Raw genomic sequence first — 13,329 nt, forward strand, 5'->3', positions numbered from 1 at the left:
CATCTTCAAGAACTTGGAATAGCTTCCCATTTTCCCCCATTAATTTTTTCCGCTTTCCTTACAATTGCTTCTTCAGAACTTCGAACCCATTTCATTGCTGAGGATTAAACTTTGAACTATTTAGTTTCTCTTGTGTTCAGGTATGTTTATTACTTAGTTTCAATTGGGTTATGCGGAATACATTCTAATTTGAGTTCAAATTTTGATTCCATTGCGTTCTGATTGAAGATGACCTTTGTTTATCTTCTTCTATGTGTTTGTGTCTGTGTAGTATTTCTCTAATCAGATTCCTTTCAATTAATTTCCACCCTATATAGGCACTTGGCTGTGGGGGTTGTGACTTTGGCTATAGACCCAATTTGGAAATGATGACCAGATTGATGAAGATAGAATTGAAGAGCCTCCAAGTTGAGATACAACACTCCCCCCCCCCCCCCCTTTATAAAATTGCTTTTATTGTGTGCATTTATAATTGTGGAAAACAAAAATTTAACTCCAGAGATGTGCATTTGGCAGAACTGATTTATAGTATTCCATGGAACCATTTGAGACCTAAGAATGCAACTAAAAGAACATCAAGCAGCAAAGACCTGGCAAACTGCAAGAAGGAAGCATGCAAACTTCATTAGATTAGTTATTTTTGCTTGTTTTGTCTGCAAATTTTGTGCACTTGGTAGCTGTATAGAGCTGTCTATCCCTAATATTTTCTTGTCTATATCTCACATTCAGTTATGAATTCATTGATCAGAATAATGGTAAACATGTAAATTCTAGTTATCAATGAAGGTCTAGTCATTATATAAACTTGTGCTTCCAACTGAAATTGTTAGATTGATTATGAAGCTGCTCATCACTTGATAAAACTTAGAAAGCCCTTGTTAACTATAGGATATGGTTCCGGAATTGTCAATTGTGAATGTTATCCTCCATTTAATCCGCTTAGAAACTAATTTTAGAGTAGGCCCGTTTAGAGCCGGTTTAGAATTAAATAAGCCCATAGCCCGTTTAAGGCCTGTATAAGGCCCGTTTAAGCTAGCCCGATTAAAGCCTAACATCGATCGGCCCGTTTACAAACTGTACCATGCCCCCCAAACCCAGGCCCATTTAAGTAAATGGGCGTTCATGGTGCAAGGATTTCACACTATCAAGCCCGATTAGGCCCGATCGAGACCGGCCTGGCCCAACCGATTGACACCCCTAATCCCATATATGTATGTGAGAGGTTGGAGACGATTGGAGGGAGAGTTGTTGGAGGAGATCCCAATCCCACATCTATGCCTACCTCTTCAATTGGGATTTGGGAAGGATGGCCTAATTAGCTGACCATGGGTGATAATTGTCAATAAAAAAATTAATAAAATAATAGATAAGGACTTGAGACTTGAGAGTTGCAATGAAAAATATATGAATATCACTACTTAGTCGCGTGGCCAATGCGACAACGGAGGGACCAACCAAAGGAGTTGTCATATATTACGGGGCAAGAGATAGCTGCCTGATTGCATAGTTCTGCATCGTGCAAGACCAATGAGACTATCAGAACATGCACGAAGGCAATAAAATGGCAATGATTTTTTTTATTTTACAAGGGCGAGAAGGTAATTTCAGCGCAGAGCCATATATTATACATCATGAATCATGCGGTTCAATTGGATAGCACCCAACATACTATTTTGGTAAGTATGAACTACCAAACGTGGGAAAACACAGGAGATGAACCTAATTGTATAGAGAGAGAGAGAGAGAGAACATGGCGTGGGCCAGGGGAAGAAGAGATTCTAAAACAGGTCCATGCAATGGTTTTTGGCCAAGTAATCAAGCCGTTGCAGACCGCGATTACCGTCCACCTTAATCACATCCCCAGATAAAATCTTTCTGTCCCACTAGGTAGGATTTCCACGTCACAGGCTCCGTGATCTTCGTATTTTAATTTGGAAGCTATGACGTCACTCAGTCGCTGCCACTTGTCGTCTTCATCTGCTTTTGAGGACGGGTCTCGAATTCCTGCGAACCGCCCTGCAACAACCTATATCACACTCTTCGCCGACTGGTTAGAGTAGAGATCAGAGAAGGAGCCATGGCCGAGCAAGGCAAACCAGAGGTCTTCGAACTTAACAATGGAACCATGCGAGTTAAGATCAGCAACTATGGTGCTACCATCACTAACCTCTTTGTTCCCGACAAACAAGGTACCCTGCTTGTTTCTTCTCAGAAACAAACAAACAAACATTTCTGGTTCATCTTCTGCTATTAGATTTATTTTTTTGATCGGTTTGGGTTTTATTTGGATTTGAAGGACACCTCGACGATGTTGTTCTTGGATTCGACACCCTTGAGCCATATCTCGTGAGTTCTCTGTCTACCCTAATCTCTTTATCTTCATAGTTTTAGTTCTCGATGATCGAAGCGTTTGTAGATTTTAATTTTTTGAAGAAATGGGAACCCAGATTGTAAATTTATTCTAATTTTGGTGTTAAACATCATGATTGTCTTATTCTTCTTCTAGTTTGATTTTAGACTGATTTGATGTTGCACGATCTCTGTTGATCAGAAAGGTATTGCTCCTTATTTTGGCTGCATTGTGGGTCGGGTAGCAAACAGAATCAAAGATGGGAAATTTACTCTTAATGGAGTGGAATATACTTTGCCTCTGAACAGGCCCCCAAACAGTCTCCACGGTATGGAATTTTCGATTCTGTATTCTGAAACTTATGAACAGTCATGACGATTGAGTGTAAAACTCTAATGTATTTTTTTATTGGGATGATGGAACTGAATTTTCTATCCTTCTGTGGTTGAATAGAGAGGAAGAAAATATCTGGGAAATAAAGCATAACAATGAGGACTCATGGTGATCAAGTAAGAAATCCCTAACTATCGTTTGGATAGGGATTTCAAAACCAAACCTCTTGCCTCATCTGTGGTCAAATATCATTTTTAAATCATCCACTTGATAAAAGTATTTTGATTCTGGGAATCCAGTGGGGCTTTTCTGATCTACAAACTAAATGAAGAAGATGCATTCTTATGCTCATTGTAGTCCCGCGTTGTCACAAATTTCTTCCAGGGGGAAAAGGAAGAACATGGATTGGAACATGTTTTCTAAACTCTAGAGATGTAATCGTTCTCTTGATAATGATCGAATTACAGAACATAATCATGAATTCGTGTTTGTTTTATCACTGATCAGGCTGAGTGGTTGTTGTTGTTGTTTGTTTGTTTTATCACTGAATCAATTGGATTTGAAAGTGATTCCTATGAATGAATGATGCGTGATATGTGAGATGCCTTCTACGATAGGTTAAAAGAGTGAAAATTGAACCCAGCCAGAGTTTTTTTCTTCTCCTGCAAAGCAGCATAATTGAAATTCCTTCCCATTTTCCTGGATTTTACATTGTATCACTTCTGAAATGATCATATTTTAATTTGTTTCTTTACTAATGAGTTTCAAGTTTTAAAAAAAAAAATTAATACCTTACCTTCTAATTTTGATTTTATCTGTTATATAAAGAGATCAGCGATGTTTCTTGGAGAAATTATAGAAATTGATATTTAAGGAACTGTATTGTCGTGAATTGTGAATAAAAGGTCTGTTCCTGCTCTATTAGGTTCTATCTAGAATTAGGATAGAACCTAATTCCATGCTTAACACAGTCCTGTCAGAACTGCAATTTCCTCATATTGTTTGGTTATGAACAATACTTTAAGGAAATATACTCTCAAGTTATATTTTTCCCCGCTTGTTTTTTAACCTCTTTTATTTTCTATTCAGGTGGGAACAAGGGTTATGATAAGGTAGTGTGGGACATAGTCGATCGTAAAGATGGTGAAACCCCATCAATTACCTTCAAATATCATGGTCATGATGGGGAGGAAGGTAATATCCTTAATATCTTCATGCTGTTATGCATCTATATAGACTGATTTCTCAGTTGTTCATGAAACCAGGTTACCCGGGGGATGTCATCGTAACTGCAACCTACACACTTATTTCAAGCACAACAATGAAGCTTGAAATGGAAGCTGTGCCCAACAACAAGGCCACTCCAATTAACTTAGCTCAGCACACCTACTGGAATTTGGCAGGTCACAACTCTGGGAATGTTCTTGAGCACGTGGTTCAGATTTGGGCTAATCACGTTACCCCTGTTGATGAGAACACCGTCCCCACGGGTGAAATCATGCCTGTGAAAGGAACTCCCTTTGATTTCACAACAGAAAAGAAAGTTTCTGCCTCGATCCATGAGGTTCCTGGCTTGGGTTACGATCACAATTATGTGCTCGACTGTGGTGAAGAGAAATCAGGCTTGAAGCATGCTGCTAAAGTGAAAGATCCATCAAGCTCAAGGGTTTTGAACTTATGGACCAATTCCCCTGGGATGCAGTTTTACACTGGGAACTATGTTAATGGTGTTGTTGGTAAAGGTGGAGCAGTTTATGGAAAGCACGCAGGGCTGTGTTTGGAGACACAAGGATTCCCTAATGCTATTAACCAACCAAACTTTCCATCTATTGTTGTTCAACCAACTGAGAAGTATAAACACACCATGTTGTTTGAATTCTCGGCGGAGTAAACAGTCATCTTCAAAGAGGTAAACAGGTGCACAAATTATTGCCTTTTTCTTCTTTTTCTTCCCCTTCATAGTTACCCATTTTCAGTTCAGGCCTCCTTGGAACTTCTAAATCATGGTTTAAGACATCAATTAATATTATAATTTAGCGAAATAATTTTCATTTAATGGCAGTGTGCACTGTTCTCCCTTTTTTTCTTCTTTTGTGTAACAATCATATTAGTATAGCTTGCAAAGTGGGGGTAAGGTTGTATACATTATGACCCTCCCCAGACCCCGCAGTGGCAGGAGCCATTCAATTAATCGAGTCAATTTGCTGTTGGGTACAAGAAACACCAAAAAATAGCATATAATGCTGTAATGAAATAGCATTATATTTGAATCAAATTAAATTCTGTGCCAACATCATGAACTTACATGAACACTGACTATAAAAAGAAAAAGGAGCGGGGAGCAAGGGGCTCTATAGATCTGTAATATTCCATGAATCCTTTATTTAGTTTCACTGCTCTCACTTGCTTGGATCATATCTGTGGCCCTTGCCCACACATACTGTAATTTAATCTGGTAAGATATCATTGCAGCCACTAATGATAGCACTAGGACATGAGGTGGATATTGGAGTGGACCCATAATTTCTTATCCTGTCCTATCCTCTTTAAGTTCCCATCATACCATAGTTTTCAGATGGAGATGATGAGAGATGTGAGCTTGTTTGATGCCTTGGCATTTTTTTTTTTTCTTTCTCCTTCTTTCTTTAAGATGCAGCACAAAATTTTATGATAGGTTGGGTTAAGGTCAGGGACTCAGGCTAAGCTCTTTCCAGGCTGTGCCATGGAACCTGAATTAGGTTGAGGCCAATCCTGGAGTCATCAATAGCCTTGACCATTTTTTGTGAAGGCCACCCCTATAACTCTGTAAATGTAATGGGTCATTAGATCTGACCCATGCCCATGAGGAGTTACAGAATCTATGGCAGACTAAGCTGAAGACTATGGTGATCTGAGACTAACAGCCCATCGTTCCAACCCGTACCCTTGATTAAGAGTGTGAATTACAAACCGAAACTGTTTATGAAAATCGAATCGAACCATTTAAACCAGAATTAGTAAACCATCTATAAATTGGTTTGGTTTTGATTTTAAGAAACATGGTTCATTAAACGGTTCAATTTTGGTTATAAGAGGTATAATCGTTTAAAGTATGGGTTTTGAAGCGGTTAGTCTGGTTTTTCATTCTCTAGTGTTTTGCAGTGTTACAATTTTATTTTTCAAGTCATAATTTGGGCCTAGGAGCCACGTTTCAAGCCCAACAACATCAGATTTCTTTACTGGGCTTAAAATATAGGTCTTTCCTAGCTGGGCCTACAACTGGTAACTGACGCAGGTAAAAGCAAAATCAAAATTGAAACCAGTAAAAACCATTTAACTAGATCTATTTATTAACTTTCTTTTTCTATAATAGGTAACTTGTATGTATTAAGGAAAGAAAAAAGCATAAAAATACAAAGAAAGACAGCCCTTACAACCTTTTTACCTTTTTTGGAGAGACCAAAAGAAAGAAGGAGAGGTCCCAACTCTGACACCTTGAAGATCTTCTTTTAAAAAAAAAAATCATTTTGTGTTTGATGCTTGGCATTTTGGTGAAGACCCAAATAATAATAAAACGTGGGGTTGCAAGGGTATGGACTGACTTGGGCCCAACAATCTGAGTTATGTGAGGAATGGGTCAGTAAATAAAGGGTTTCATCGTGTAAGTTGGTCATCACGTCTTTGTTTCTGGTAAAAGTTGGTCATCACGTCAGTCTAATAATACATTTAAAGGTGTGAGCTGGTGATTTAAGAGCCAATAGGTACCACTTTAGGTTATGTTTGGTAGCCAAGAGAAAGAAAAGACAAAAGAATCTAGAAAAAAGAAAAAAGAAAAAAAAGGAAGAAATGAAATGAAATGAAATAGTGAGAAAATAAAAAAAGTATGTATGTTTGGTAATCATGAGAAGAAAAGAAAAGAAAAGAAAAAAATTCAAAAAATTTTGAATTTTATGAGAAAGATAGACACATAGGAAATCATTGTGTAATCATTCATTTTTTTTGTCTTATTATGTTTTCATATTTTCTCATATTTTCTTGTGTTTTTTGTAAGATATTTTTTATGAATAACAAAAGAAAACTTCACAATTCCCAATAATAATTTTGAATTTTAAAAGTTGAATCTTCTCTTAAGTGAAGACATACCAAGTTGAATCTTTTTTTTTTTTTTCTTCTCTTAGCTACCAAACACAGCCTTAGTTATCAATAAAAAATAACAACAACAATAATGACCTTCATTACTATTCCAACCAGACAGGAGTTCAGCCGGCCACTAGAATACTGTAGGGGTGTATTGAGTGTAACAGACATACCTTGTAGCATTTTTGTTAAAGAGGAAATGGAGTTAAGCTTGAGAGAGAGAGAGAGAGAGAGAGAGAGGGGTCTCCTTGAGAACAAAGGATAGAATTAGTGAGTGTGGAGTTGTCATACTGAGGTTCCCTTTACTCCAACCCAAAGGAATGGAAGTGGGTCAAGTTGATCATCTTCTGTACTGGAGAGATGATCAAACAAACATGATACGCACCACTGAAAAATATCTATATTGTTCGATATGACCTGTTGGTCGGTTGTCATGCTTCATGCTGCTTGGCCAAGGGTCATGTGGAATCTCTCTCTCTCTCTCTCTCTCTCTCTCTCTCTCTCTCTCTCTCTCTCTCTCTCTCTCTCTCTCTCTCTCTCTCTCTCTCTCTCTCTCTCTCTCTCTCTCTCTCTCTCTCCATCCAGTGTATTCATGTTTTCATGCAAGAGTGTTATAATTCCTCGAGTATATGAAAGCATTAAGAATTTGAATATATTGATGTAGAGTTATAGCTCTGTAAATGTTAATGTTGCAAAATTTTGCCTTGTGTAATTTGGCATATTTGATTTTACACATGGATAGATAATTTAGGAAGGATAACAATTGAATCTAAGCTTTGATACTAAATTGGAGGGTTAAATTCAAAATCATAAGGCACTAGGTGGAGAGAGTTCCTCAAACATATGAAAACAAGAAGGACTTGAACAAACCAATGTAAAGCTAAAACTCTATAGTTCTCAGCATCTCAATAATTATTTCTTGGCTAATGGCACTAGTGCTTATGCCATGCCACCTATATGACCAATCCCTAATCTTGATCGATCCAATCCCAATACATTGGTATATGCGAAGGCGAAAAACAAAATAAAAATTTAATTATTTATCAAAAAAAACCGGGTTAAATCTGTCCGATACAGTCTGATCCTAGCCTATCCAAATCAATATTGATCAAGACCAATCTTGAGTTTTAAAACCTTGATCCTCAATGGATGTGGGTCAGCTCTCAGCCATCCATGCAAACTAGCTCATCTTAGAATATAATGTATGCAAAGGGGCATACTTGATACCGGAATGTGGTGTTATAGCCAAGGTTATAGGTATTGGTATCAATATCAGTGTTCGTATCAGTTTCAATTGATACTGATACAATATGGAGCAGGTAGTATCAGGAATAAATTCGAAGATGGATGACTTTTTAACCGATACTGTCGAATCATATCGGTATCAATTTTCGATGATAACGTTATGTATTGGCTTACAATACTGGTACTTAAAACCATGATCATAGCTCAACCTACTACATGAGAGATGGAGGAAAAAATTGGCTACAACCCGAGTCCCTACTAGTAGCCAAAGAAATGAAATAATTCACTTCCCCTTAGGGTTCACAAATACCCTCTTAGGTTATAATATTTTTCAAAATAGCCTTTTAGATTCTATTTCTTTGGCTGCCACGGGTTGCAGCTAAATTTCGTCCAAGATTGGATTGCCTCCCTAAGTCATATGGTAGCAAGGGAATCTAAAAGGGCCAAGAGACCCTTCTCTTCTTCTTCCCCTAAATTGCTTTTTTTTCCTTTATTTTCCTCATGAGAATACAAAGTTGGCTACCTACCTTCAAATGTTAAGGACCCATCTACTTGGAAGCAGCCAACAGTGCATTTAAGTATAGTATTCTGAACTCAGAACTCACAGAGAATTAACTTCCTAACTACTTTATCCATTCACAGTTACTATTGATTCTTGTTGCTTTGAGCATAATATATTATGAAAGCAGTCTTTGTTCTTATTTTTTTAATCCATCTACAGCATAAAGGTAACCATATCAGCATCTGCAAATTAAATCAGCTGCAGCACTCATATAATACACATGGACACATATATTGTACAAATAAATCCAACTAAGACCAACAAAAAAGCCAAAAACCCATATGCTAAGAATGATTCAAAGATGTGGGGATGACAGAGTTAACATTCCCTCTCCCTTCTACAAAATAATAAAAAATTAAAGGAAAAAAAAAACTGTACTCCTGGTTGGATCTTTCAAGCTTTGAAAGCCAGGATTTCTCACACTAACAATGACAAGGTGGCCTGACCTGACTGACCTAACCAGACACACACTCACCTCCCTGTCTTCCCACCTTCCACCTTTCCCTGCAAAAGGTGTTGATGGGTACAACCCACAAAAACTTGGGCTTACTTGGACACCAAAGAAAAGAAAAAGGAGGAAGACTTCATTCTCAGTCTGCTCCTTATAGACTAACACCAACAAACCAACCATACCAGAAACCTCCCTTTCCTTCAAGGGAACTTCCCATACTAATGTAAAAGACCCAAAATTCATTCTGCGTCCAGTCCTGTATGATCGCCGAGGGCTTAGCGCTTGTTTCAGTTGAATCTGGACTGTAATAAATTGACCCCAAGAAATTTCTCTGCATGTATCAAACAAATGAAATACATCAGCTACTTATAATTCTATTACTGACATGAATAGGTTCATATGTGCATCAGAACAACAATTGACAATGTTTTGCATGATCAAAAGGTCAGGATAGTGGGTATTGGCATATCCACTGGTACAGAACAATGAGAAATGCTCTAATGGATTACATAAAAATGAAAATATCATAGAGCAATTGTACACTATTAAATATCAAATCAAAAAATGATGAAAAAGGGATACATCTTACCCATTAAGTCCTTGTGTGCAACAATATCTTATGCTAGAGCACCATCATCCATATTCCTCGCCCGCAGTTCCACAGACCTTAGATCGCGAAGGTGTTGTAGTATCTCCTGGAGAAGATCCATCCCCTTGTCTCCTTTTTTCAAGGAGCTCATACAATGCTTCAGGAACTCTCTATCTGCCTCAAGAGCCTGTAGCCTCTCATAGAGATGATCCACCTCCTCTTCAACAGCAGCCCTCTTGTTATCCAGTGTGAAGTTGGAAACCGGAGAGTCATGTACAAGAACCCCATTAAACCCCGCTATTTCTTCATTCACTATACCATCTTCATTTTCTGCACCAATCACATCAAAAAGAGGAAGGAGGCTCTTTCCCTTAGCACTCATGGTTCTTCTCTCCTTGTAATGTTTGATGTCTGAGTCCTCAGAGAAACCATTAACAACACCATTTACTTCTTGATGGCTTAGGACTAAATTCTCATTCAATTCTTTCCCATTCTGCTCTGGGATATGTCCCATTGGTTTTATGTCCTCAAAGAGCTGCTCCTCATCATCTTCCAATGTGAAAAGCTTCTCCTCTAGCACCTTGAGCTGCTCTAGAATTGAAAGCCTTTCTTCTTCGAAGTCACCCAGTGAATCATTAAGTGTTGTTAAATGCTTTGCACACTCTAGCCCCACATTTTCCAAATCTAGAACTGTATCGGGAGGTGTGTAGTGATTGCTGTTGCCGCTTTCTTGGTGGCTATAGAAGCCATCTTCATCCCTGACTTCATGATTAAGATCAACAGATAGCTCATCGCTGTCCTCTGCATTACTAGAATAAGGAGACGAAGTTCTGCTCTGCCCATTACTGTCCTTTCTTCCTCTCATCATCCTTTTCTCTCTTGCCTCGTAATCAAGAACCTTCTTGCGATATATTTCCAATTCTTTCTCTAGCTCTTGCTTCTCCTTCTCCCTCTTAACCATAAGCTCATTCAGGAGCTGCAGAGCTTCTTGATCATATTCAGACTGTTCTTCCATCATCCTTTGATATTGCAGTGCTTCCATCTGCATTGCAGCCTTCTCTTCCTGAAGCCTAGTTATCATAGCCATTGTTTGGTTAGCAGCAATTGCAGAGGAACTCCTCTCTTCTTCTAGTTCTGCATACAGAGCAGTAAGAGCCTTGCGTTCTGCTCTCAGAGCTGATTTTACGCGTTCAATAGTCAGAACCTCATCACCACCTTCAGGCTCACTTACAACACTTCCATCCAGAGACTCTTCAGCGACAAATTCCTTTTTCTCTTGTAGCAGTATCTTCTTATGTAGGTTGTGGAGACCTTCCATGTAAGTGGGTGTTTCAGGGGCTCTCTCTTTATCAATTTCATTGATTTCTAAACATAAGGATAATTGATGGTTTATATCCTGTTCAGACCTATCAAAGGATGTGCTTCTGTCTTCCATGGTTGCATCCTCAGCTTGCTTGGTACCTACTGTAGTAACACTTTTATTATAAACTGAACTCCAATTGAATAACAAATGCGAAAACTTGAAAGAATAGAGAAAATCTACTGGAGAAACAATGATAATTTGAGGCTTACCTTGATCCTTTTCAACCATCGAAGTATCACACTGATTTGAATTTCTAGAATCATCATGAGTCATGGAGTACCGATTTTCCTGTAGATATGGCAACGAAGGAACAAATTCAAGAGCTTGAGCAGATGGCTCCTCTGTCACTTCCAAGATCAATGAAGGAACAAACTCAAGATCTTGAGGCATATCAGATGACTCCTCAGTCACTTCTAAGATCTTTGATCCGATATGATGTCCCAGCATTTCAGAAACAGCTTCGGATGCTGCACGTCCATGAATTATTAATTGAAGATATTGTTTTCCCAAACACAAAGTCACAAATATAGAACTAAATGGAAAAATTCAAATTAAAAAATGGGAAATCTTTATACCTGGATGATCGTCTGATTCCTTCCCTGCTGACGCTTCAAAACCTTCTTCTTCTTTGTGCTTCTCAACATGTAAAACTGAATCCATGGATTCAAGCTTTGTGGATATTGCGTTCTCATCTGCTGAAGGCACTGGTTCTGCCGCTTCTGAAATATTACCCCTCTCTAGAATGAAATCGAATTGTGTGGCAATGAATTTAAATTGGGCGTCAGTGAGATTCTCAGGCTTGTTCAGATCTTCCTTTCTGCAACTAGATACCCTTTGGTTCTTAGCAGTCATAGAATCAATCAATTCGATGGGGAGCAGGCGATGATCATCCACATCACCAGGATTCTCCAAACGCAGAGGAAGAATTTCAACAGATGCATCTGTTCTGGAACAAACTTCAATCTTGTCCTTTGACTCAACCTCCTCGAAAGGCTCTTCTTCTGTCATAGCAACTGTACTCATTTTCTCTTCTCCATCCCCTACGATTTCTCTGCATTGAGAGCAGTCCTCCTCTGCCTCGTCTCTGCTTTGAACACATTCATCGACATCAAAGGGAATATGGTGTTCATCTTCAGTACCAACATCATCAAAACAATCTTCGTCTCCATCAACTCCTCTTTTGTTTTCCATTTCATGTTGATCTGTGGAGCAATCAGATTTGCAGGGATCGGAGTAATCACCTCCATCGTTGTCCGCACCAATGGCCGAAGTAATCAAATTTGCTTTCTGGGCATAATCCAGAACACCCCAGGAAGGCTTGAGCAGCAAATAGGGAGAGAAAAATTTGCTATCCAAGCTCTCATCGCAGCATGAACACCCATAGTTCTTCTCGCCGTTCTCAATCTGTTTCTCCCCATTTCGGGAGATCATGCTCTTCTGTCTCACCCAAGAAAACAGAGCGATCCTTCTCCCAATATCCAATGTCTTACCATGAGAATCAGGCCGAGAGGATGAGCAATCCTCACACATATCCTGCGCATCGACCAACTTATCATGTTTGCTACAGTAACCCAATTTGGAAATCTCAGAAGCATGGGTTTCACATACAAGATCTCTGTAAGAAACCCCACTCTTTCCGGGCTCGAACACATGATCAAGTCTTGAACACCAAAGGCAAGGCGATTTAAGGCCAAAGTAATCGGCGAATTTTGAAATCAGATAGGAAAATAAGGAATTGAGGAGGAGGAGAAGTATTAGAATCCATTCGAGGACTGTGTATACAAGAACAACTGTGATTCTATTGGTGTTTCTGTGTAACATGGTCGCGAACTTGTTGGCAGCCATAGATGATGACGATGATGATGATGCTCTGTTTTTCTGTTCTCAAGTTATTTACAGAAGGAGCGTAAGAGAGAGAGAGAGAGAGAGAGAGAGAGAGAGAGATTGACAGATGAAGAAGAAGATGGAGAGAGAGACTAGATTTATGGGAACCAAGTCGGCGGTTTGGACGAAGTAGAGATTCGAGAGACAGCCAAACAAGACTCTCAGAGTTAAAAAAAAAAAGACAAAAAATATGGCGGAGAAGTCAGAGAGAAGAGAGAGAGGAATGACTAATTCAAGAAAGAATGTTTTTGAAGGTTTGACGAAGCAACAACATTGTTGCAGAGAGAAGCAAAATTCTTCGTGAGAATGCAAGAATTATTTTTTTTTTTTTTTTTAAATGTTACCCGTGGAGAGTGTGATTGTTTTAGTAACGCGAGGACTAATGAAAACACACGAGAAAACATGAAAGAAGCATCCAAATAATCAAAGAAGAGTC

At 38.7% G+C, this 13,329-nt stretch overlaps 2 protein-coding genes across 3 annotated transcripts; one reads left to right on the top strand and one right to left on the bottom strand.

Moving 5' to 3' along the window:
• The first annotated feature begins 1,965 nt into the window (after positions 1–1,965).
• On the top strand, positions 1,966–4,739 carry LOC122078908 (galactose mutarotase-like). Its single transcript, XM_042645107.1, has 5 exons — positions 1,966–2,189; positions 2,297–2,346; positions 2,552–2,678; positions 3,773–3,877; positions 3,949–4,739. The coding sequence occupies exons 1-5, from the start codon at positions 2,078–2,080 to the stop codon at positions 4,572–4,574; spliced, it is 1,020 nt and encodes a 339-aa protein (XP_042501041.1). The 5' UTR covers positions 1,966–2,077; the 3' UTR covers positions 4,575–4,739.
• Positions 4,740–8,789: 4,050 nt separating this feature from the next.
• On the bottom strand, positions 8,790–13,275 carry LOC122079909 (myosin-binding protein 2-like). Of its 2 annotated transcripts, none has more exons than XM_042646695.1 (4): positions 11,585–13,275; positions 11,219–11,476; positions 9,647–11,107; positions 8,790–9,388 (listed from the first exon to the last, which is right to left on the bottom strand). In XM_042646695.1, exons 1-3 carry the CDS (start codon positions 12,852–12,854, stop codon positions 9,675–9,677), a joined length of 2,961 nt encoding a protein of 986 aa, XP_042502629.1. In that variant the 5' UTR covers positions 12,855–13,275; the 3' UTR covers positions 8,790–9,388; positions 9,647–9,674. The 2 variants fall into 2 exon arrangements, with proteins under 2 accessions (XP_042502629.1, XP_042502628.1); XM_042646694.1 differs by having other exon boundaries at positions 9,647–11,110; positions 11,585–13,274.
• Between the last annotated feature and the right edge of the window lie 54 nt (positions 13,276–13,329).

The sequence above is a fragment of the Macadamia integrifolia genome, chromosome 5 (genome assembly GCF_013358625.1).
Source record: "Macadamia integrifolia cultivar HAES 741 chromosome 5, SCU_Mint_v3, whole genome shotgun sequence".
NCBI classification, from domain to species: Eukaryota; Viridiplantae; Streptophyta; class Magnoliopsida; order Proteales; family Proteaceae; genus Macadamia; species Macadamia integrifolia.